Source organism: Natator depressus, chromosome 7, assembly GCF_965152275.1.
Source record: "Natator depressus isolate rNatDep1 chromosome 7, rNatDep2.hap1, whole genome shotgun sequence".
Classification (NCBI taxonomy): Eukaryota; Metazoa; Chordata; order Testudines; family Cheloniidae; genus Natator; species Natator depressus.
Genome location: NC_134240.1, coordinates 53,881,188 through 53,901,984, shown reverse-complemented (window position 1 = coordinate 53,901,984; position 20,797 = coordinate 53,881,188). Strand labels below are relative to the sequence as shown.

Here is a 20,797-nt window from a genome sequence, read left to right as displayed (position 1 = left end):
TTAATGCCATGGCTCATGAAGCCGTACACAGGCAGCCTGGACAGTAGTCAGGAGCTGTTCAACTACAGGCTGAGCAAGTGCAGAATGGTGGTAGAATGTGCATTTGGACATTTAAAGGCACGCTGGCGCAGTTTACTGACTCGCTTAGACCTCAGTGAAACCAATATTCCCACTGTTGTTATTGCTTGCTGTGTGTTCCACAATATCTGTGAGAGTAAGGGGGAGACGTTTATGGCGGGGTGGGAGGTTGAGGCAAATCGCCTGGCTGCTGGTTACACGCAGCCAGACACCAGGGCGGTTAGAAGAGCACAGGAGGGCGCGGTATGCATCAGAGAAGCTTTGAAAACCGGTTTCATGACTGGCCATACTACGGTGTGAAAGTTCTGTTTGTTTCTCCTTGATGAAAGCCCCCGCCCCTTGGTTCACTCTACTTCCCTGTAAGCTAACCACCCTCCCCTCCTCCCTTTGATCACTGCTTGCAAAGGCAATAAAGTCATTGTTGCTTCACATTCATGCATTCTTTATTCATTCATCACACAAATAGGGGGATGACTACCAAGGTAGCCCAGGAGGGGTGGTGGAGGAGGGAAGGAAAATGCCACACAGCACTTTAAAAGTTTACAACTTTAAAATTTATTGAATGCCAGCCTTCTGTTTTTTGGGCAGTCCTCTGTGGTGGAGTGGCTGGTTGGCCGGAGGCCCCCCCACCGCGTTCTTGGGCGTCTGGGTGTGGAGGCTATGGAACTTGGGGAGGAGGGCGGTTGGTTACACAGGGGCTGTAGTGGCAGTCTGTGCTCCAGCTGCCTTTGCTGCAGCTCAACCATACACTGAAGCATACTGGTTTGATCCTCCAGCAGCCTCAGCATTAAATCCTGCCTCCTCTCATCACGCTGCCGCCACATTTGAGCTTCAGCCCTGTCTTCAGCCCGCCACTTACTCTCTTCAGCCCGCCACCTCTCCTCCTGGTCATTTTGTGCTTTCCTGCACTCTGACATTATTTTCCTCCACGCATTCGTCTGTGCTCTGTCAGTGTAGGAGGACAGCATGAGCTCAGAGAACATTTCATCACGAGTGCATTTTTTTTCTTTCTAATCTTCACTAGCCTCTGGGAAGGAGAAGATCCTGTGATCATTGAAACACATGCAGCTGGTGGAGAAAAAAAAAGGGAGAGCAGTATTTAAAAAGACACATTTTATAAAACAGTGGCTACACTCTTTCAGGGTAAACCTTGCTGTTAACATTACATACATAGCACAAGTGCTTTCGTTACAAGGTTGCATTTTGCCTCCCCCCACCGCGTGGCTACCCCCTCAACCCTCCCTCCTCCCCGTGGCTAACAGCGGGGAACATTTCTGTTCAGCCATAGGCAAACAGCCCAGCAGGAACGGGCACCTCTGAGTGTCCCCTGAAGAAAAGCACCTTATTTCAACCAGGTGACCATGAATGATATCTCACTCTCCTGAGGATAACGCAGAGAGATAAAGAACGGATGTTGTTTGAACGCCAGCAAACATACACTGCAATGCTTTGTTGTACAATGATTCCCGAGTACGTGTTACTGGCCTGGAGTGGTAAAGCGTCCTACCATGAGGACGCAATAAGGCTGCCCTCCCCAGAAACCTTTTGCAAAGGCTTTGGGAGTACACCCAGGAAAGCCGCAAATGCCAGGGCAAATTAATCCTTTCACATGCTTGCTTTTAAACCATGTATAGTATTTTAAAAGGTACACTCACCGGAGGTCCCTTCTCCGCCTGCCAGGTCCAGGAGGCAGCCTTGGGTGGGTTCGGGGGGTACTGGCTCCAGGTCATCATAGAATCATAGAATATCAGGGTTGGAAGGGACCCCAGAAGGTCATCTAGTCCAACCCCCTGCTTGAAGCAGGACCAATTCCCAGTTAAATCATCCCAGGTCCAGGGTGAGGAACAGTTCCTGGCTGTCGGGAAAACCGGTTCTCCGCTTGCTTGCTGTGAGCTATCTACAACCTCATCATCATCTTCATCCCCAAAACCTGCTTCCGTGTTGCCTCCATCTCCATTGAAGGAGTCAAACAACACGGCTGGGGTAGTGGTGGCTGAACCCCCTAAAATGGCATGCAGCTCATCATAGAAGCGGCATGTTTGGGGCTCTGACCTGGAGCGGCCGTTCGCCTCTCTGGTTTTCTGGTAGGCTTGCCTCAGCCCCTTAAGTTTCAAGCGGCACTGCTTCGGGTCCCTGTTATGGCCTCTGTCCTTCATGCCCTGGGAGATTGACAAAGGTTTTGGCATTTCGAAAACTGGAACAGAGTTCTGATAGCACGGATTCCTCTCCATACAGCGATCGGATCCTGTACCTCCCGTTCAGTCCATGCTGGAGCTCTTTTGCGATTCTGAGACTCCATCATGGTCACCTCTGCTGATGAGCTCTGCATGGTCACCTGCAGCTTGCCACGCTGACCAAACAGGAAATGAGATTCAAAAGTTCGCAGTTCTTTTCCTGTCTACCTGGCTAGTGCATCTGAGTTGAGAGTGCTGTCCAGAGCGGTCACAATGGAGCACTCTGGGATAGCTCCCGGAGGCCAATACCGTCGAATTGTGTCCACAATACCCCAAATTCGACCCGGCAAGGCCGATTTAAGCGCTAATCCACTTGTCAGGGGTGGAGCAAGGAAATCGATTTTAAGAGCCCTTTAAGTCGAAATAAAGGGCTTCATCGTGTGGACAGGTGCAGGTTTACATCGATTTAATGCTGCTAAATTCGACCTAAAGTCCTAGTGTAGACCAGGGCTAAAAGAAATCAACCTTAAGGCTGGAGCAAAGAATAGAGTTCATTGGGGCAGTTCTCAACTCCACGCAAGCCAGAGCCTTCCTTCCAGAGGCATGTTTCCAGGCCATGTCGGACCTGATCTTCCATATGGAAAAACTACCTGCTCACCACTGCTCACACCTGCCTGTGGTTGTTAAGCCACATGGCCGCGTGTATGTACCTGGTCCAGGAAGCCCACCTCCATCTCTGGCCACTGCAAGCGTGGTTGGTGTCGGTCTTCATCTCCAACAGACGCGATTTAGATTGGGTGGTATGGGTGCCGGTTTACATCTGATAGTCCGTAGATTGGTGATTGAGCCCCAAATTGGTGTGGGAGGGAGTTCCCTTCGCGACCCCGGCCCCGTTGCTGACCCTGGTTTCTGATGCCTCGGACCTGGGCTGGGGAGCCCACTGGGAGCTCAGCACACAAGACTGCCTTGTCGTGGGACGATCAGGGAGCTCAAAGCGGTTTGCCGGGCCTGCTAGGCTTTCCTGCCCTATGTGAAGGGCAAGGTAGTGCAGGTTCTGACAGACAATACTGCGGCGATGTGTTACCCTTTGCCAAGAAGCTCTCCACCTTTGGGGCTTGTGTGTGTGGCATGCCATCCATCTGGTGGCCACGCATCTGCCTGGGGCCAAGAACGTGGTAGCAGATTGCCTCAGCAGGACCTTCTCGTCTCATCATAAGTGGTTGCTCCACCCGGAGGCAGTCAGCATTATCTTCTGGAGGTGGGGGACTCCCCAGGTGGACCTGTTCACATCCCATCAGAACAGGAAATGCCATGCGTTCTCCTCATTCCAGGGATTGGACAGGGGCTCCCTGTCAGAAATCTTTCTGCTCCCATGTTCGGAGGCTCTGATGTATGCCTTCCTGCCGGTGTCACTAATCCACAGAGTCCTCATGAAGAGTAAACAGGACAGGGCAAAGGCTATTCTGGCCGCTCCTGCGTAGCCTTGGCGGCACGGGTTCAGCCCGCTGATGGACCTTTCAGTGGTCCCCCCACGGCAGCTGCCTCTCTGGCTAAATGCAGACGAACAGAATGCTCAGCCCAGGCCCAGCAGGTTTTGCTGGGTAGCAGAGAGCCCTCCACCAGAGCAACCGACTTGGCCAAGTGGAAGAGGTTCACATGCTGGGCCTCAGACCGGGGTGTCCGGACTGAGTAGGCCTCACTGCAGGTGATCCTGGACTATCTTCTGCACCTCAAGCTCCAGGGGTTGTCCCTATCTTCAGTCAAAGTCCACTTGGCTGCTATTTCTGCCTTCCACCCTCTGCTCCAGGGCAAGTCAGTTTTCACTCACAACATGACGGTCCGGTTTTTGAAAGGTCTGGAGCATCTCTACCCAGGGATCTGGTCCCTCCCTGGGACCTGAATCTCGTGCTGTCATGGCTCATGGGTCCTCCCTTCGAGCCTCTAGCTTCCTGCTCCCTTCTCCTTCTCCTCCTCCTCCTGGAAAGTTTCTTTCCTGGTTGCAATAACGTGTGCCCATAGGGCCTCTGAGATCAAGGCGCTTACTTCAGAGCCACCCTATACAGTGGTCTACAAGGACAAGGTCCAGCTGTAACTGCATCCAGTGTTCCTCCCAAGGTGGTTTCACAGTTTCATACCGGCCAAGACATATACTTACCTGTCTTCTTTCCGAAGCCTCACAAATCAGAAGAGGAGCGCAAATTGCACGCCCTGGACATCAGGAGGGCGCTTGCCTTCTACATCGACAGCATCAAGCCATTTCGTAAGTCAACGCAGTTGTTGGTTGAAGTGGCAGACAGGATGAGAGGTCACCCAGGGTCTTCACAGAGGATTTCGTCCTGGATCACAGCCTACATCTGTTACTACTATGACCTGGCAAAGGTGCCTCCATTGGCGACCGTGACTGCCCACTCGACTCGGGCTCAGGCTTCGTCGGCAGCCTTCCTGGCCCAGGTGCCATTTCAGGATATCTGCAGGGCCGCTACCTGGTTGTCTATACAGACGTTTACGTTTCATTGTGCACTCACCAAGCAAGCCCAAGACAATGCTGGCTTTAGCAGAGCAGTGTTGCAAGCCCCATGACTGTGAACTCTGAGCTGCCACAGGGATACTGCTTGTGAGACACCTAGAATGGAATCGACATGAGCAAGTACTCGAATAAGGAAAAACCGTTACCTACCTTGCATAACTCTTGTTCTTCAAGATGTGTTGCTCCTGTCGATTCCATTACCCATCCTCCTGCCCCTCTGTCAGAGTTACTGGCAAGAAGGAACTGGGAGGGCGTAGGGCCAGCGGTGCCTGATATACCAATGCATGAGCGTGGCACTCCAGAGGGCGCCATTGCCAACCCTACGGATACTGCTGAGGCAAAAATCTGCTGCTGCACATCTGGGCGCATAGCCTAGATGGAATCGACATGAGAATGGAATCGACACCTAGAATGGAATCGACATGAGCAACACATCTCGAACAACAACAGTTATGAAAGGTAGGTAACCGTTCTATATGAATCCATGGTATGCCCACACCTTGAATACTGCATGCAGTACTACTTCACACAATGCACAGACAACTTGTAGAACTCATTGTCAGGGGATGATGTGAAGGCCAAAACTAAAATGCGGTTCAAAAAAGAACTAGATACGTTCCTGGAGGCTAGGTCCATCAATGCCTGTTAGCCAGGATGGGCGGGGATGGAACCCCATGCTCTGGGTGTCCTCAGCCTCTGATTACCAGAAGCTGGGAGTGGACGACAGGGGATGGATCATTCGATAATTGCCTGTTCTGTTCATTCCCTGTGGGGTACCAGGCACCTGCTGCTGTCGGCAGACAGGACACTGGGCTAGATGGACCATTGGTCCAACCCAGTATGGCTGCTGCTATGTTCTGATGCTGCTCTGTAACTGGAAGAATTTCCCTCCTTGTTTTACCCTGTGACTGTTTTTTGTTCTCCTCCTGCTGGGGGTTTTATGTCATGCATGCTGAGGCAATAATTATCCTGTTCTCTCTTACTGACTGAGCCTTACTGAGGTAGTGGTGAGGCTTGGCCCCTGGAAGGCTCCATGGCATAAAGGTGCAATTACCCAGAGCAGGCTGGTGAGGAGTGGAGATACGTTTATTTTTTCTGTTGCTGTAGTAGGTGCTCTGGTGTAATGCAGCATTTCTGTGGCTGGGGGTGTCCTCCCTGATGAGATTTGAGTGAAATACTAGGCTTCTTTCCCCCCAGCCAAAAAGACATGAAATGTGTAAGTCTTTCCTCTAGAGCGCGTGCTTATGAAACCAAGTATCAGGGGTTAGCTGTGTTAGTCTGTATCCACAAAAACAACGAGGAGTCTGGTGGCACCTTAAAGACTAACAGATTTATTTGGCCATGAGCTTTCATGGGTAAAACGCCACTTCTTCAGTTGCACGCATGCATGCATGCATCTGAAGAAGTGGTGTTTTACCCACGAAAGCTTATGGCCAAATAAATCTGTTAGTCGTTAAGGTGCCACCAGACTCCTTGTTGCTTATGAAGCGTCTCCACGTGGGAGTCTCCTTGTCTGAACACAGGCTCTTGCTTCTGTTACCAGACACATGTCTATGCACCAGCTCTTCTTGTTCAGTGATGCAAGGAGGCTGGTTACTAGCCTGAGGAGTCTCTCACTGGCTGCTTCGTAAAACATCATAGCAAAATGGAGGAGGCAAGGCTGGTCCTGGAAGGCTGTGGACTTAGGAACAGCAGGTCTCTGCTTCAGCGTCTCCCAGCAGCTAAAAGAAAAAGTTGAAAAGAAGCAGATCACGCAACTGCACGTCTTATTGGAATCTTCCAGGCTTGTGAAATGGTGCTGCCCTCAGAGACCCCAGGCTCCCTGGGGAGGGTGGGTGAATATTATTACTCTAGATCAAACCCTTGCAGAAGTGGGACCTGTGCAGTCTTTGACATGCAGCCTTTTGCTTGGAGGCATTGTGGTAGGGAGGAGACCTATATTTGGAAGAGATTTTACTCCTCCGTGAAGTGTACATGCTGAGCAGGTCCCCGAAGGTGTTGGGTACCTTTTTCCCTGAAAAGAATAAAGCTGGATTCACCTTTGACAACTACAGAGCGTTCATCAGCCCTGCAGAATAACTGTAACCCCTAAAGTTCAAATGAGCTTGTGTGGAAAGGCAGAGAATGAAGCCCCTGGAACGTGCAGGAGGGGCATTTGTTCTCTTGAACAGAATGCTCTGTATGCACAGAAAACAGGTAGCCTCCTTTCTGCCGCTGTGTCATATTTGGGGACTGTAAGCAAATGGCCACATGTGAACTCTCTCCTCCCAAACACCAGCACGCTCTGTTCTCTTCAACAGAAACAAAGCTAAGATGCATTCTCCTAGCTCTGAAGGAAGCTTAGCAGTCCAGTAGTGGGGAGGGGGTCAGAACTGAGGGGAACAGTAGAGCAGTGCACTGCACAGGATGGGCAGGACTGAGATGACAGTGGGTGCTCTAAAGCAAGATTGAAGGGCATCTAGAGAGCTGTTGGAGTCTTCACAGCCCTTTCCCAAAGGCTGTCTGGCTCTAGCTGGTGCTTTCCGTTCCTTGCTTCCCTGAATTCTGAAACTTGCTAAAGAGAGAGATTTCAGAGTAACAGCCGTGTTAGTCTGTATTCGTAAAAAGAAAAAAGAAAAGGAGTACTTGTGGCACCTTAGAGACTAACCAGTTTATTTGAGCATGAGCTTTCGTGAGCTACAGCTCACTTCATCGGATGCATAGCATATCGTGGAAACTGCAGAAGACATTATATACACACAGAGACCATGAAACAAAACTTCCTCCCACCCCACTGTCCTGCTGCTAACAGCTTATCTAAAGTGATCATCAAGTGATCATCAAGGAAGGCCATTTCCAGCACAAATCAATGTTTTCTCACTCTTCCCCCCCCCCCCCACAGACACACATACAAACTCACTCTCCTGCTGGTAATAGCCCATCCCTCTTTGAAACCTCTCTTTATAATGCGCATGATAATCAAGGTGGGTCATTTCCAGCACTAATCCAGGTTTTCTCACCACCACCCCCCCACACACAGGAGGGGGTGGTGGTGAGAAAACCTGGATTAGTGCTGGAAATGACCCACCTTGATTATCATGCGCATTATAAAGAGAGGTTTCAAAGAGGGATGGGCTATTACCAGCAGGAGAGTGAGTTTGTATGTGTGTCTGTGGGGGGGGGGGGGAAGAGTGAGAAAACATTGATTTGTGCTGGAAATGGCCTTCCTTGATGATCACTTGATGATCACTTTAGATAAGCTGTTAGCAGCAGGACAGTGGGGTGGGAGGAAGTTTTGTTTCATGGTCTCTGTGTGTATATAATGTCTTCTGCAGTTTCCACGATATGCTATGCATCCGATGAAGTGAGCTGTAGCTCACGAAAGCTCATGCTCAAATAAACTGGTTAGTCTCTAAGGTGCCACAAGTACTCCTTTTCTTTTTTCTTTTTAAAGAGATAGAGAAACAAATATTTTTGCTTGGTGATGTATTTTACTTGTGTGGGTCTAATGCTAAATATCATGGAAGCTTTTCCATTGACCAACCCATATCACTTCTTACTCGACACTGTGGTTGGAGGCACTCGGGTTAGGGGCAGACCTCTCTCTCTCTCTCTCTCTCTCTCCCATGTTACCTGGGTGTGAACATTCTTCTCCATCCTAGGGGTTTTGTTGCTTCTCTCTCTGTCTTCCAGTGGTGTCCATGACTGCAATGGCTCTTCCCTTCAGCTAACAGGCTGGCTGAGTGAGGCTACTTTGCCATCTGTGTCCTGCCCTCAGAGCTGAGTTGGCACATCTGATTGCCACGCAGTTGCACCGTTTCAGAGACCTCTGACATGAAAGATTTAACCTATCTTCCCTTGGCATGCCATCCTCATCTTGGTCTTAGTGGAGGCTGCTTCTTGGGTCACCTCAGTGCTGCTATATTGATTGACCAGCAGCTGGCGCCTTCTCATTGCATACTCTTCTGTCTTCTAGATCAGTAGTTTTCAAACTTTTTTCTGGGGACCCAGTTGAAGAAAATTGTTGAAGCCTGCGAGCCAACAGAGCTGGGGATGAGGGGCTCGGGGTGCTGGAGGGTCTCAAGGCTGGAGTAGAGGGTTGGAGTGCGGGGTGAAGGCTGCAGGTTGGGGCCAGGAATGAGGGGTTCAGGGTGTGGGAGGGGGCTCAGGGCTGGGGCAGGGGGTTGGGGCCCTGGAGGGGGTCTGGGCTAGGGGTGCAGGCTCTGGGGTGGGACCAGGGATAAGGGGTTTGGGCTGCAGGGAAGGGGTTCCAGGTTTCGGGGGGCTCAGGGCTGGGGCTGGGGATTGGGGCAAGGGATAGGGGTATGGACTTACCTCCGGCAACTCCCGGTCAGTGGCACAGCCGGGGTGCAGAGACTGGCACCGTGGACTACACTGTGCCCCGGAAGCTGCCAGCACCGGGATGGATACACACACACACACGGCAGCACACGGAGCCCCGTGGCCTCCCTGCCTAGAAGCTGGACCTGCTGCTGGCCACTTCTGGGGCGCAGCACAGTGTCGGAGCAGGTAGGCACAAGCCTGCCTTAACTGGGCAGCACTGCTGACAGGACTTTTAATGTCTTTACATCCACCAGCCTAAAGATGGGTTCCATTGTCGCTCTGCTTGCCTCTCCTGCTGCTGCTGCTTAGTGTGGTTTGTAATTTTAGTCTCTGGGTTGGCCATCCTTGCCCATTTCTGATCTGAGCTGGAGATAGGAATGCATAGAGGGTCTGTTCCTGGATCCTGGTAGCTGACTGTTTATCATTCAGTCCCCTATTGTGATAGCTCAACTTCAGCTCTGTCCTCTTTATTATCTAAATATCCTGTCAGCTTTGGGGTGTCCCTCCCATGTCCCCCTCCCCCTAAATATCCTGTCTGCTTTGCGGTGTCCCTCCCATGCCTTCCCTTCCCCTTAAATATCCTGTCTGCTTTGCGGTGTCCCTCCCATGCCTTCCCTTCCCCTTAAATATCCTGTCAGCTTTGGGGTGTCCCTCCCATGCCTCCCCTTCCCCTAAAAGAGACAAGTTTCAGATGAGCATTGCTGAGTCTGGCACATAAGATGCAGGTTTAGAACAGGTGTGAGCAGGCAGAGTACTTTGTTTCACGTGGTTACTTGGTGAAGTTGGGGTGCCTAGTCTGGTGCCTGAATGTCCCTCTTTTAGGCTGCTTCTCACACTTCCTCAGAATGATGTTGCCCTCACGTTTCCACCCATTGGGAAGCCTTTGCCACTGGATTCCTTGGGAATGTATCATTTTCTCTTTTATTAAGTGAGAGAGAAAATCTCTGTTTTTCCCCTGGCTTCCAGTTTGCAGTGACCAGACTCCTCCAGATTAGCAACAAACCTCCACATGCATCTTTGTGAAATGTACAGTGAGGCCATTAGCACAGAACTAATGTACTCTGTTTTAGGTCACTGAGCAAAAGCAAGATCTGGCTGAGCAAAGCAATGTGATATTTCAGTCCACCCTCCATTATTAAACAACTTGAACAGGATTTGAACTCCTGTCAAGGCAGGCACTTTATCCCTGGGGCATTGGTCAGCCAGCAGAATTTAGAGCTGTGACATTGGCCATCACCAGGCACCTTCAGGATTCCACAAGGGCAATAGAAACATATGGCAAATGGTGCTCGCCACACTGAAATAAAGGTTGTAAAGTTTCAGGTGGGTTCCATAGCTCCTACCCACAACTTCAAGCATAGTAGTGTCGGTGGCCATAAGATGTGCCATGCCCCATGTTTTGCTGCTTTAGCAAAACTGAGGTCAAGGGAAAAGAACTTTTTGCATTTCAGCTATGTCAATGCACTCTTTGCCTCTTTTTGTGTGCTGTGGTTGTGATTGGGGGGCTGAATTCAGGGCTTGAACGGCAATAGAGGTTACACAGCAAGTAGAACTTGCACTGATCGAACATTATGTGAAATGATGCTGTGGGAGAACTCAGAGGGAAGCAGAGAACCATTAATGTGGAATCCTGCTCTCCTGGGCACACAGCGGCAGGCAGGAAGAATGGGCCTCTGCTGCTGGGGGGGGAGGGGAGGAAGACTGCTGTGCAAAGCCGGGGGCTGATGTGGGTGTCCCCCTCTCCCCTGTCTCAGGATTGGTTGCTCAGGTGGCTGTCTGAACTTAAAAAGACAGCATGTTGACACACACTACCCAACGCACACTGTCTCTCTCACATATACACTCCCCCCCACACTTCAGTTGAAAAGCAGCTGGCAATCTAATAGGATGCCCACGGAACGATTTGATTGAGAAACCTGCATCAAATGACACTGTACCTGCCCCATGGGGCATTGCAGACCCTTCCCAAAGCACCCTGCGGCCAGTTGCATAGTGGGATAGCTACCCATAGTGCACGGCTCTCTGTGTCAATGCAAGAGCTGTTAGTGTGGATGCGCTCTGCCGACACAAGGAGCTAGTGTGGACATGCAACAGCGGTTTAAATTAAAGCGGCATAACTTTTGTCGACAAAACTCTAGGGCAGACAAGGCCTTAGATTGTAAAGCCCTCTGGTAGCTAAAGTCCTCCTCCAGCCGAAGGGGATTTGCAGAAGGCCACAGAGAGTGTACTTTCAGGCCTCTCCTGCCTCTCCTGCCCCAAGCTCCCTCATGGAACTGGGCCCTCATTTATATTCTCCAGCTGGGACTCGGACCCAGTCACTGGGTTAGCTGGGTTAGCTGTTTCCCAGCGCCTCCCTGCTGGCCACCTCTCAAGAACAGGGCTAGCTGCTCCCAAACCCTTGAAAGGAGTGACCACCCGGTTACAGGGTAATATCAGTGTGATAAATTGCAGCACCATGTAATATAAATGGATCGTGTACTTTCGAGTGTCTCACCTGCCCTCTGCCAACCATTGGATTGCATCTCCCCAGGGCTTGTTAGAACATCCCAAACAGCTGCTGTTTTTAAATGTACCTGCCACACTAATGCATCTTTCTTCTCCCTTCTTGTACAGAATCCCCCTCCCACCCCCCCCAAAAAAAAAAAAACCACTGGGCTCAGACCAAGGATAGTCCTGATTCTCTCCTGCATCAGCGATTATCTTTGTCTACATAAATACATCACAGTTTTAAAGTTGATCATGTCACTGCCCATGGTTACAAACATTAGCATTCCCCATTTAGCAAGGGAAGTCCCATTGATTTGTCGTGGTCCAGCACTCATTCCTAGCCCTAGAGGGCCCTGGGAGACCTGATTACACATTCATTACATTTTTATGGGCAGAAGTGCTATTTTAGGTATTTTAGCAGTTTAAAATGTATTATTTATATTTTTTTTGCCTCTGAGCTCTTTGCATTTGGTTTCATGGTAACAAGCACCTTGCTTTCTGGGTGGGAGATACCAAAAAATGGTCCCAGTAACTTTTAATGAACACACTGAACCAGTCTGAAAACAGTTTCTCTGTCGCACACAGCATATATGGGATGGTGGGGGCGCTGGAGGTTTCAGCGATGCTCAGAATGAGCTACGTAATTTTTATTCCTGGCTCTGCCACTCATGCATACTGCACCCATCCCAAACTCACCACACCATCATTCAGATCTCTCACACGCACATCTTCCACTGTCATCAATGGCAGCTGTGTATACGTAGCTTAAGAGAGAACTGGGCTGGAAAGTATTAAAAGTTTCAGCATTTGGTGTGGTGAGGTTTATGCTGCAGATCCAAACTCTCCTCTGTTCCTTGGCTGGGGTAAATGGTAATGGCTCCATTGGCTCCAGTGGAGCTGTGACAGAGTACAAACAGATCTGTCCCTGGGGGAAGGAGAAGAGGTGTCCCTGCTGGTTGCCAGTGTTCTTGGTTCTGGTTGCCCCAGGGTTCACTGTCATGTTGCACAAATTTATTTGAGCATAAGCTTTCGTGAGCTACAGCTCAGCTCACGAAAGCTTATGCTCAAATAAATTTGTTAGTCTCTAAGGTGCCACAAGTACTCCTTTTCTTTCACAGTAAATAGTTATCAACGTCTGGGAATACTTGCTTCCAGCCATCAATGGGGGAAACTGTTACTCCACTTTCTTATTTATTTGTATTACAATAGTGCCTAGAGGCCTTAGCTGAAATCAAGGCTCCACATACGCATAGCAAGAGAATCTTGGCTGCATAGCTTCCAGTCTAAAGACACAGGCAGACAGAGGGTGAGGGAGGGAAACAGGCATAGAGAGCTGAAGTGACTTGCTTGGTGAGCTTCTCTGTCCCCAATATCAGTGTCATGATATTCCTCCACCCTTTAAACCCCAGAATAACCATACTTTGTGCAGCGATGCGTTTTGTAGCAAGTGCGTTAATACCCAAGAATGCTCTTTCCAGTCTCACATTGAGAGAAAATTCCCTGCAGATGATTGCAGTTTCAGAAGCCGTGTACAATACTTGTGCTAAGACCCCAGAACCCAGTTTGCTTCTCCAGAGCAGGAACTACTCTTGCTAACTTGATTTGAGTCACTGTTTACTTCCTGCAGCATCGTCTAGTCTGCTTTTTATTTTCTGTGGGGTTTAGAACGATTTCTGCCTGCCATTTCTAAGATTACTGCTGTTGTGCTCGGGGGCGGTGAGGGGGGGCGGGTGTGATGATTCATAGGGAAGTGTTGTGTTTTCTGCTCATTTGTTTGTGGTTACCAAAGGCAAAATTCTGCACTCCAATCCCAATGTAGATATTCTGCTCTCCTTTCATGGGTGGCTGCTTGTTTTTCCTCCCTAACTTCTCCTTCCCATCACAATACAAGTGTTCCTGTTCATCTCTCTCTCCTATTCCCAAAGGCCAACCCTTGGCCCCACCACCACATCATCCCCAACTCATCAAACACGCTGGGTAAACCATTTCCATAAGTCCCTCTGCTTGGTATAGAACCCAGGTCTCCTAAGTCCCGTGTCCTTCCACAAGACCAATTTTCTACTCCAGTCATAACCTGTATTGTGCTCCCGCTGCAAGTGTTGATACAAGGGATAAGGCAGTTGCCAACTGGGCCCCCTTACCTTTCATCCTCCCATTGAAAACTCTCAGCCCACCTAAAGCTAGGCAAACGTGTCAGACTTCCGATGGATAGTAATGTCTGTTAGGTGTGATTTTTTTTTATGACATTTTTATACTAGCCAAAGCCCTAATGTAAAAAGTGCTTTTGCAGGTATAGTTTTTGTTCAGGGAACCTGTATAAAAGCTGTGCTGGCAAAAGCAATCTTTTGTTGATATAAACTGTCTCTCTGCTAGGAGAGTTTCCCGGTATAGCTATGTACTAGTAAATCTTTTCTAGTGTAGACCATGCCAACACATCAGGTCAAAAGGCAGCTGCTAAGATCCTCCTCTCTCCAAGTCTGACCACATCCTCTCCCTCTGAATCCCCTCATCGTTTCTAGTTTTCACCATGTAAAGGTGGAGCTTCTTGTTCTGCTCTTCAAGGACCTTCACGTTTCTTCCCCTCCCTACTTATTCAGTCTTCTCCCTTATCCCATTGCCTGCCCCGGCATAGAATCATAGAATCATAGAATATCAGGGTTGGAAGGGACCCCAGAAGGTCATCTAGTCCAACCCCCTGCTCGAAGCAGGACCAATTCCCAGTTAAATCATCCCAGCCAGGGCTTTGTCAAGCCTGACCTTAAAAACCTCTAAGGAAGGAGATTCTACCACCTCCCTAGGTAACGCATTCCAGTGTTTCACCACCCTCTTAGTGAAAAAGTTTTTCCTAATATCCAATTTAAACCTCCCCCATTGCAACTTGAGACCATTACTCCTCGTTCTGTCATCTGCTACCATTGAGAACAGTCTAGAGCCATCCTCTTTGGAACCCCCTTTCAGGTAGTTGAAAGCAGCTATCAAATCCCCCCTCATTCTTCTCTTCTGCAGACTAAACAATCCCAGCTCCCTCAGCCTCTCCTCATAAGTCATGTGCTCTAGACCCCTAATCATTTTTGTTGCCCTTCGCTGGACTCTCTCCAATTTATCCACATCCTTCTTGTAGTGTGGGGCCCAAAACTGGACACAGTACTCCAGATGAGGCCTCACCAGTGTCGAATAGAGGGGAACGATCACGTCCCTCGATCTGCTTGCTATGCCCCTACTTATACATCCCAAAATGCCATTGGCCTTCTTGGCAACAAGGGCACACTGTTGACTCATATCCAGCTTCTCGTCCACTGTCACCCCTAGGTCCTTTTCCGCAGAACTGCTGCCTAGCCATTCGGTCCCTAGTCTGTAGCGGTGCATTGGATTCTTCCATCCTAAGTGCAGGACCCTGCACTTATCCTTATTGAACCTCATCAGATTTCTTTTGGCCCAATCCTCCAATTTGTCTAGGTCCTTCTGTATCCTATCCTTCCCCTCCAGCGTATCTACCACTCCTCCCAGTTTAGTATCTTCTAGTCCACCAATGATTCTCGACTTGGCTGGCCACTGTCTGCTTCCTCGCATATTCCTTTGTTCATGGAACAGCCTGCCTTTCAACAGGGCTGTAAGGCCAGAGCCCCCTTCTTCAGATGGCTCTCAGTACTCACTTCTCCTGGAAGTCCGATAAGGAATTGACCGGCCCAAGACTTGGTAAAGGCATTGCTGTGTATGGCTGATAAATCCCTCTGTTTTGTAGAAAGGAGTTACCTAACAAGCTTAGCTCCTACCATCCCCATGGCCAGTTTGCTGTAGGTTGTATCCTGCTCCTCCTGCTGCTGGCTATGTGTCATCTTAGATGTTAAGGTCTTTGAGACAAGGACTATCTGGTGCACAGCACCTAGCACAAAGGGGCCCTGATCCTGACTGTGACCTCTGGAGTTAGGAAAAGAGATTTGGGGTTACTTTATGGCAGTCTCTTAGGACGTGATGTTGCCTCATTAGAATACTCACATGGTCAGGAAAACAGTAAATACAGTGAGATCTGTTTCCATCATCACTGGCTCAGAGGCATATTTCCAGCATCTGGAAACACACTTTTTTTTTTGCTGTCGTTAAATAAAAGAAAGCACCTTTAGCTGTTGAACAAGGAATCTCTCCCTGCTTTGTATTGTCTGTTAATATACAGGTGCTCTTCCTCTAGTAACTTCACTAATTATCATTGGAAGGTTTGTTCTAATCGATACCTTTAGATTAGATGGTCGGGATATTTAAATGTAGAATTTGCTGTGGGCTGCCAGCTTTCCTCTATTGGAGACTGCAAGTATTTTATCATTTCTGGAGGGGTTATTTGGCTGTTTTAAGAGCAATTTGATTAATAAGTTAACTTCCATGGAGAGCGCTCTCTACCATTAAGGTTTGTGTGTGCTAATACTACTGCAAGGGGCCCTCTGGAAGTGCCTGTAAATGGAGAATGAGTGGTTTGGGGTTTGGATATCATTCTGGCCCTGCTTGAAGTGCTTTATTGCACTAGGGCAATTTGGTGTGGCTGTGATGGGCTGCATTTCTCTCCATGGGTGCCAGACAGTATTATCAAGTGCCGTCACAATCTCAAGTATATTTTGACATGGATGCTTTTTTTTTTAAATGTTTTTGAGCACTGATTAGTCGTGTAGTATCTAGTCGTAAGATATGCCTAGGTCTGTCTTGTGGAACAATCTTAGCCCTGGTCTACACTGGGGGTGGGGTCGACCTAAGATACGCAACTTCAGCTACGCAGATAGTGTAGCTGAAGTCGGCATATCTTAAGTCGACTTGCCTGCCTGTGAGGACGGCGGTGAGTCGACCGCTGCCGCGCCCCCGTCGACTCCGCTTCCGCCTCTCGCGAGCTGGAGTTACGGAGTTGACGGGGAGCGTGTTCGGGGATTGATTTATTGTGTCTAGACGAGACACAATAAATTGATCCCCAATAGATCGATCACTACCCACAGGTTTCAATTAGTTTCCTTACCTTTTTTGTGTGTGTTAAAATCTGTTCATCCACTTCTTATTGTTTATCTGGTATTTTTTTCCTGTTATATGGGGTGGAGATTATGTGGTGTCCAAAACTTCCAGAGGCCTTCCTGTTCGGTTACTGGTGTTTGAATTTAAGCTGTACTTTGATTAGTGGGTTAACATTCAAATCTGCAGAGAGCTTGAGATTTCCTCTTCCCTGTATAATTCCTGGGGAGAGAGGTAGAGGGTGATTGTTTCTGTATTTTTTGTATGACTTGGTTGGATCCTGCGTTGATACTGAGATCTGACAGACAACTGTTTCTTAGCTAACCATTTTCACAAGCTAGTTATTTAAGTCTGTTGTGCCAGTGCTCTTGCTGATGCTGTATAGATGGGAATCGAATATAAATTGCCCTGAAAGATCTGTATGTCTCATCTCTTGTGTCTCTCCTCTGCACCCCCCCCCTTTTTTTCTTCTTCTTGGAAATGTATCAAAGCTCAGAATGAGATTGATTCCCCCCACCACCCCCCGTGGAGAAGCTTCCCTGTAGCATAGGGGTGCAGATCAGACTGTGTTCTGTCTGTCATATGCTTCCGTAGATTTGTAGAAGACGGTGAAGCCTAAAGTTTGAGGGGTGGTTCCTTGGCTGGGGTAAATGGTAATGGCTCCATTGGCTCCAGTGGAGCTGTGACAGAGTACAAACAGATCTGTCCCTGGGGGAAGGAGAAGAGGTGTCCCTGCTGGTTGCCAGTGTTCTTGGTTCTGGTTGCCCCAGGGTTCACTGTCGTGTTCCACAATGATGCTTAGGTCATTGCTGCTGGCTTTCCAACCCAGCCCATCGCTTTGCTCTGACTTGGCCTAAAAGGAGACTGGATTTGGCTGGCTGACCTAGCCGATGGACAATCCCTGTTCTGAAGCCCATAATGTGGTGTGTGGGTGTTCAAAAATGGTCCTTTGAATGCTCTTCCCTGGGGGCTATATCTTCATCGAGATCATTAATTGCAGCCCTTTGGGTGGCCCTGCAAGTTTCAGAAAAGCTTGTGGAGATGCTAACATTCCCTGGGAGAAGGCTGGTGGAAGTCCTGGAACATAAGCCGGATGAGGGCCAGTCCCTGCTGTCTCTGTGAAGATTGGTGCATGGTGGGCCACATGTGAGAAGGTCTGCAACTACTCGAGCCCCAAACTCTCACATACAGGCTCAGAATGAGGCAGGAAATAGATTTCTGTTTTGCAGTTGTTCATACCCTGCCTGCCTGGTCCCAAACCATGCTGAGTGTCTGAGAATGCATCTGGTGCTATGTGTGTGTGTTGAGGGGAGCATCTATTTCTCTGAATGACACTGTCTGTATGACTTCCTCTGTACATGTGTGAGAGCACTGGCAGAGCAATGGATTAAGGTTGGATTCATGCCCAGGCCAGGTGGGGACCCATAAGCTAACAAAACGGGGGGAGAGACGTCTTCGAGGACCAAGGCCCTTTGTGCCCCTTATCCCACTTCTGTGTGTGAGAGGCTCTCTGAACACCGGGTGGGGGGGTTGTCACCCTGCAGAAGGGGTGGGTATTGAACAGTTTAGCTGACCCCTGGGGGTTAGCTCCAGTGACGGTACAGGGAGGGTTTGCCCCCAGGCTCCCCCATAGCCTGAGTTCAAGCTGCTCACGCAAGGTCAAAGCAGAGTTGCCATGCCTTCAGTGCTATTTTAACTTGGGTTAGCTGACCCAAGTTAAGGACACACCTTGTTTGTAGTGCAGACAGACCCTGAGTGTGGGCCCCCCCCCCATCTGTGCCTGGCGGTGTGTATCAACTCCCCTGCCCCTCCCCCTTTCTGTTTGGGAGTGCCTTTTGCTTCCCCTGTCTGTGTGCATGGGGAACCCTTCCCTGTTCTCTGCACCCGGAGGTGCCCCAAGCCCTCCCACGTGCATTCCTTTTCCTGCCCTCTGAGTGCTTGGCACCCCTCCCTGTCATCTGCATGCATGGGGGCGGTCTCTGCCTGCCCCTTTTCTGTGGGAAGCGGTGCTTCTCCCTTGTCCCCAGTCTGGGTGCATCTGCAGGCACCCCTCTGCATGTGAACATTCCCCTCCTCCAGCTCTGTGCATGTGGGTACCTCCTTCCTCGCCCCCATCTCTGCACATGTTGGGTGTCTTCTCCCTGGTCCGGTCCTGTCCCTCCCCTCCCATGTGTGGCAGGGTGTTCTTTGTTAACACTGCCTGTACTTTGCACCCTTTCCGTGAGTCTGCATTTCTTCTGCTTCTCCTTCCTGCCCCAGGGGAGTGTTGGTGGCACTAACGTGTGAATAGTTTCTGTGCTTTTCTTCTCATCGCCTCTCTTCCTTCTTTTTCCCCCTCTCTCAATGGTGTGTCCAGAAAAGGAAGTCGAGCTCCAGTGTGCATTTGATGGTGAGCACCTCCCGTAAGCTGCCTGTGATCCGTGCGTCCACCATTCTCATGCCATGCACGCTCAGCTTATGCTCATCACCCTACATAGCATGTCTGTGTGGGGGTTGTGGGGGGAAAGTCATCTTGCACTGTAAAGGTCCATGTCCTCACAGAAAAGGCCACGTGATTGGTCAGGAGCTGGCCAGTCACCAGCTTCTATTATGTACAGAAAACTGGCTACTTAAAATGCAGTTTAATATATCCTGCCATTGGCGGCTGATCCAAAGGAGAAACAAATGGAGAAGTCATCAGCTCCCCGGTGGGTCTCGGCAAAGCAGAGCTGTGTCTTGTCTGAACATGAGCTTGTCGTTCTGCTGTAGAAGTGCCAAAAGAAGAGCAAGTGGTGGTAGTCCTGCAAGTGTGGAATGAATAGGAGTCACCCTTGGTATGGCAGAGGCCTCTTATGGAGCTCCATGGCACACAAAATAAAAGGTGCAGGAACAGCACCACCTGGTGGCTCAAAGCGACCCTTAATTTATTTTCTTTACAATTCTATACTGAAAAGCTTTGTCAGCCCTGTAATCCAGAACTCCCTGTTATCCAGATCTCAGTTACATCTCCCAGCATGAATCAAGTACCCAGTGACACCTTCCCCACTGTATCCATTCCCCCTTCATGCATCCGAATGTGATTGCTTTCTCTAGAACATGTTGGATAAATGGTGATGCGCTGATATCTCGAGCGAGCAAAAAGAAAACCACCCAGTGCCATATTCCAGGGGATGATCTGCAGCCTAGTAGCTACTGCCCAAGTCTCTGTCTCAGAGATGTGGGTGGTAACTAACATGCAGGAATGTACTGTATCATCGTCTGCTGCGTTGCAGCCCTTGCCTCCTTTCAGACAGAACAGGGGCTCCCTAAGGCAGGAAGGCAAGCAATGTTGAGTGATGCAGAGCAGAGGAGTCAGCTTCTCTGTTACTGCCTGGGAATTCTGCCCTCCCTCGGTCACATTAAAACTTTACAAGTAATAAATCCCAAAGTACAACTTGGAATACCCCAGGGCAAAATTTGACTCCTGGGGCTGCAGCCTCTCCTTCTCTCAATCCCCAAAGTATTAAATGTAGGGGTAGGAGTTCTTGGTGTCTGTCTGTCCTCTGCTCAACATCAGCACCTACCCTTACGCTCCCTCTGCTCGTTGCATCAAGGCAGCTGGGAAATGAGAACCAAACAATGTCTCGGATCACTGGGGCAGTGAAGCTTGGAGAAACAACCAGTGAATACAGGGCAAGCCCAGGTGGCCAGTGTTTGCTTTCCTTTCTTCTAGCTGGCTGGCACCTGTGTCCTTAGTGCTATGGTCACTGGTCTGTTTTCTCTCTTGCACCCTCTGTGTTGTCTGTCTGTCTCTCATTGTCTAGCTCAGAGAGCACTTTCAGTGGTTCTGCCAAAACTGGTCATATCAAGTAGCTCTTCTCAATGGGCCTGATGCTTTCCTATGTGGACCGCCTTCTTTTAAAAGTCAAGATCTTCATCTGTACTGCACGAATCTGTAAGGATACTTGGTGCCCATGTGGGGGCAGGGGTGTGCATGCACGTGGCTCACTTGTTTGCTTACTGAGCCCACATGTGGAGTGCCTGCCTGTGAAAGTGAAGAGCAATTGGTTAAATGGCCACAGAGGCCCAAAGAGCAGAAGTCACTAGGTCAGGCATCTCCCTACAAGGTACAGAGATATGGAGCACGCCAGTCACATTTTCTGTGTCCTTGGTTTCGTAATGGCTTCATTCGGGAATTAAGGACGATGCTGTGGATCTGGTCAGCTGGCGAACGTCCGGGACCTTGATACGCTGTGCAGCACTACCT

The 20,797-nt window shown here is 49.5% G+C and overlaps 1 protein-coding gene across 32 annotated transcripts in view; it reads left to right on the top strand.

The window, feature by feature from the left end:
* Positions 1-20,797, top strand: part of CAMK2G (calcium/calmodulin dependent protein kinase II gamma) — a 176,241-nt gene that overhangs the window by 137,585 nt on the left and 17,859 nt on the right. For 16 of the 32 annotated variants that reach the window (XM_074958476.1, XM_074958473.1, XM_074958489.1 and 13 more), the window contains one exon: positions 18,929-18,961. The exons of the other annotated variants lie outside the window; for them this stretch is intronic. In XM_074958476.1, the coding sequence (XP_074814577.1) occupies positions 18,929-18,961 (33 nt within the window). The remainder of the gene's footprint in view (positions 1-18,928; positions 18,962-20,797) is intronic. 32 annotated transcript variants of the gene reach the window in all.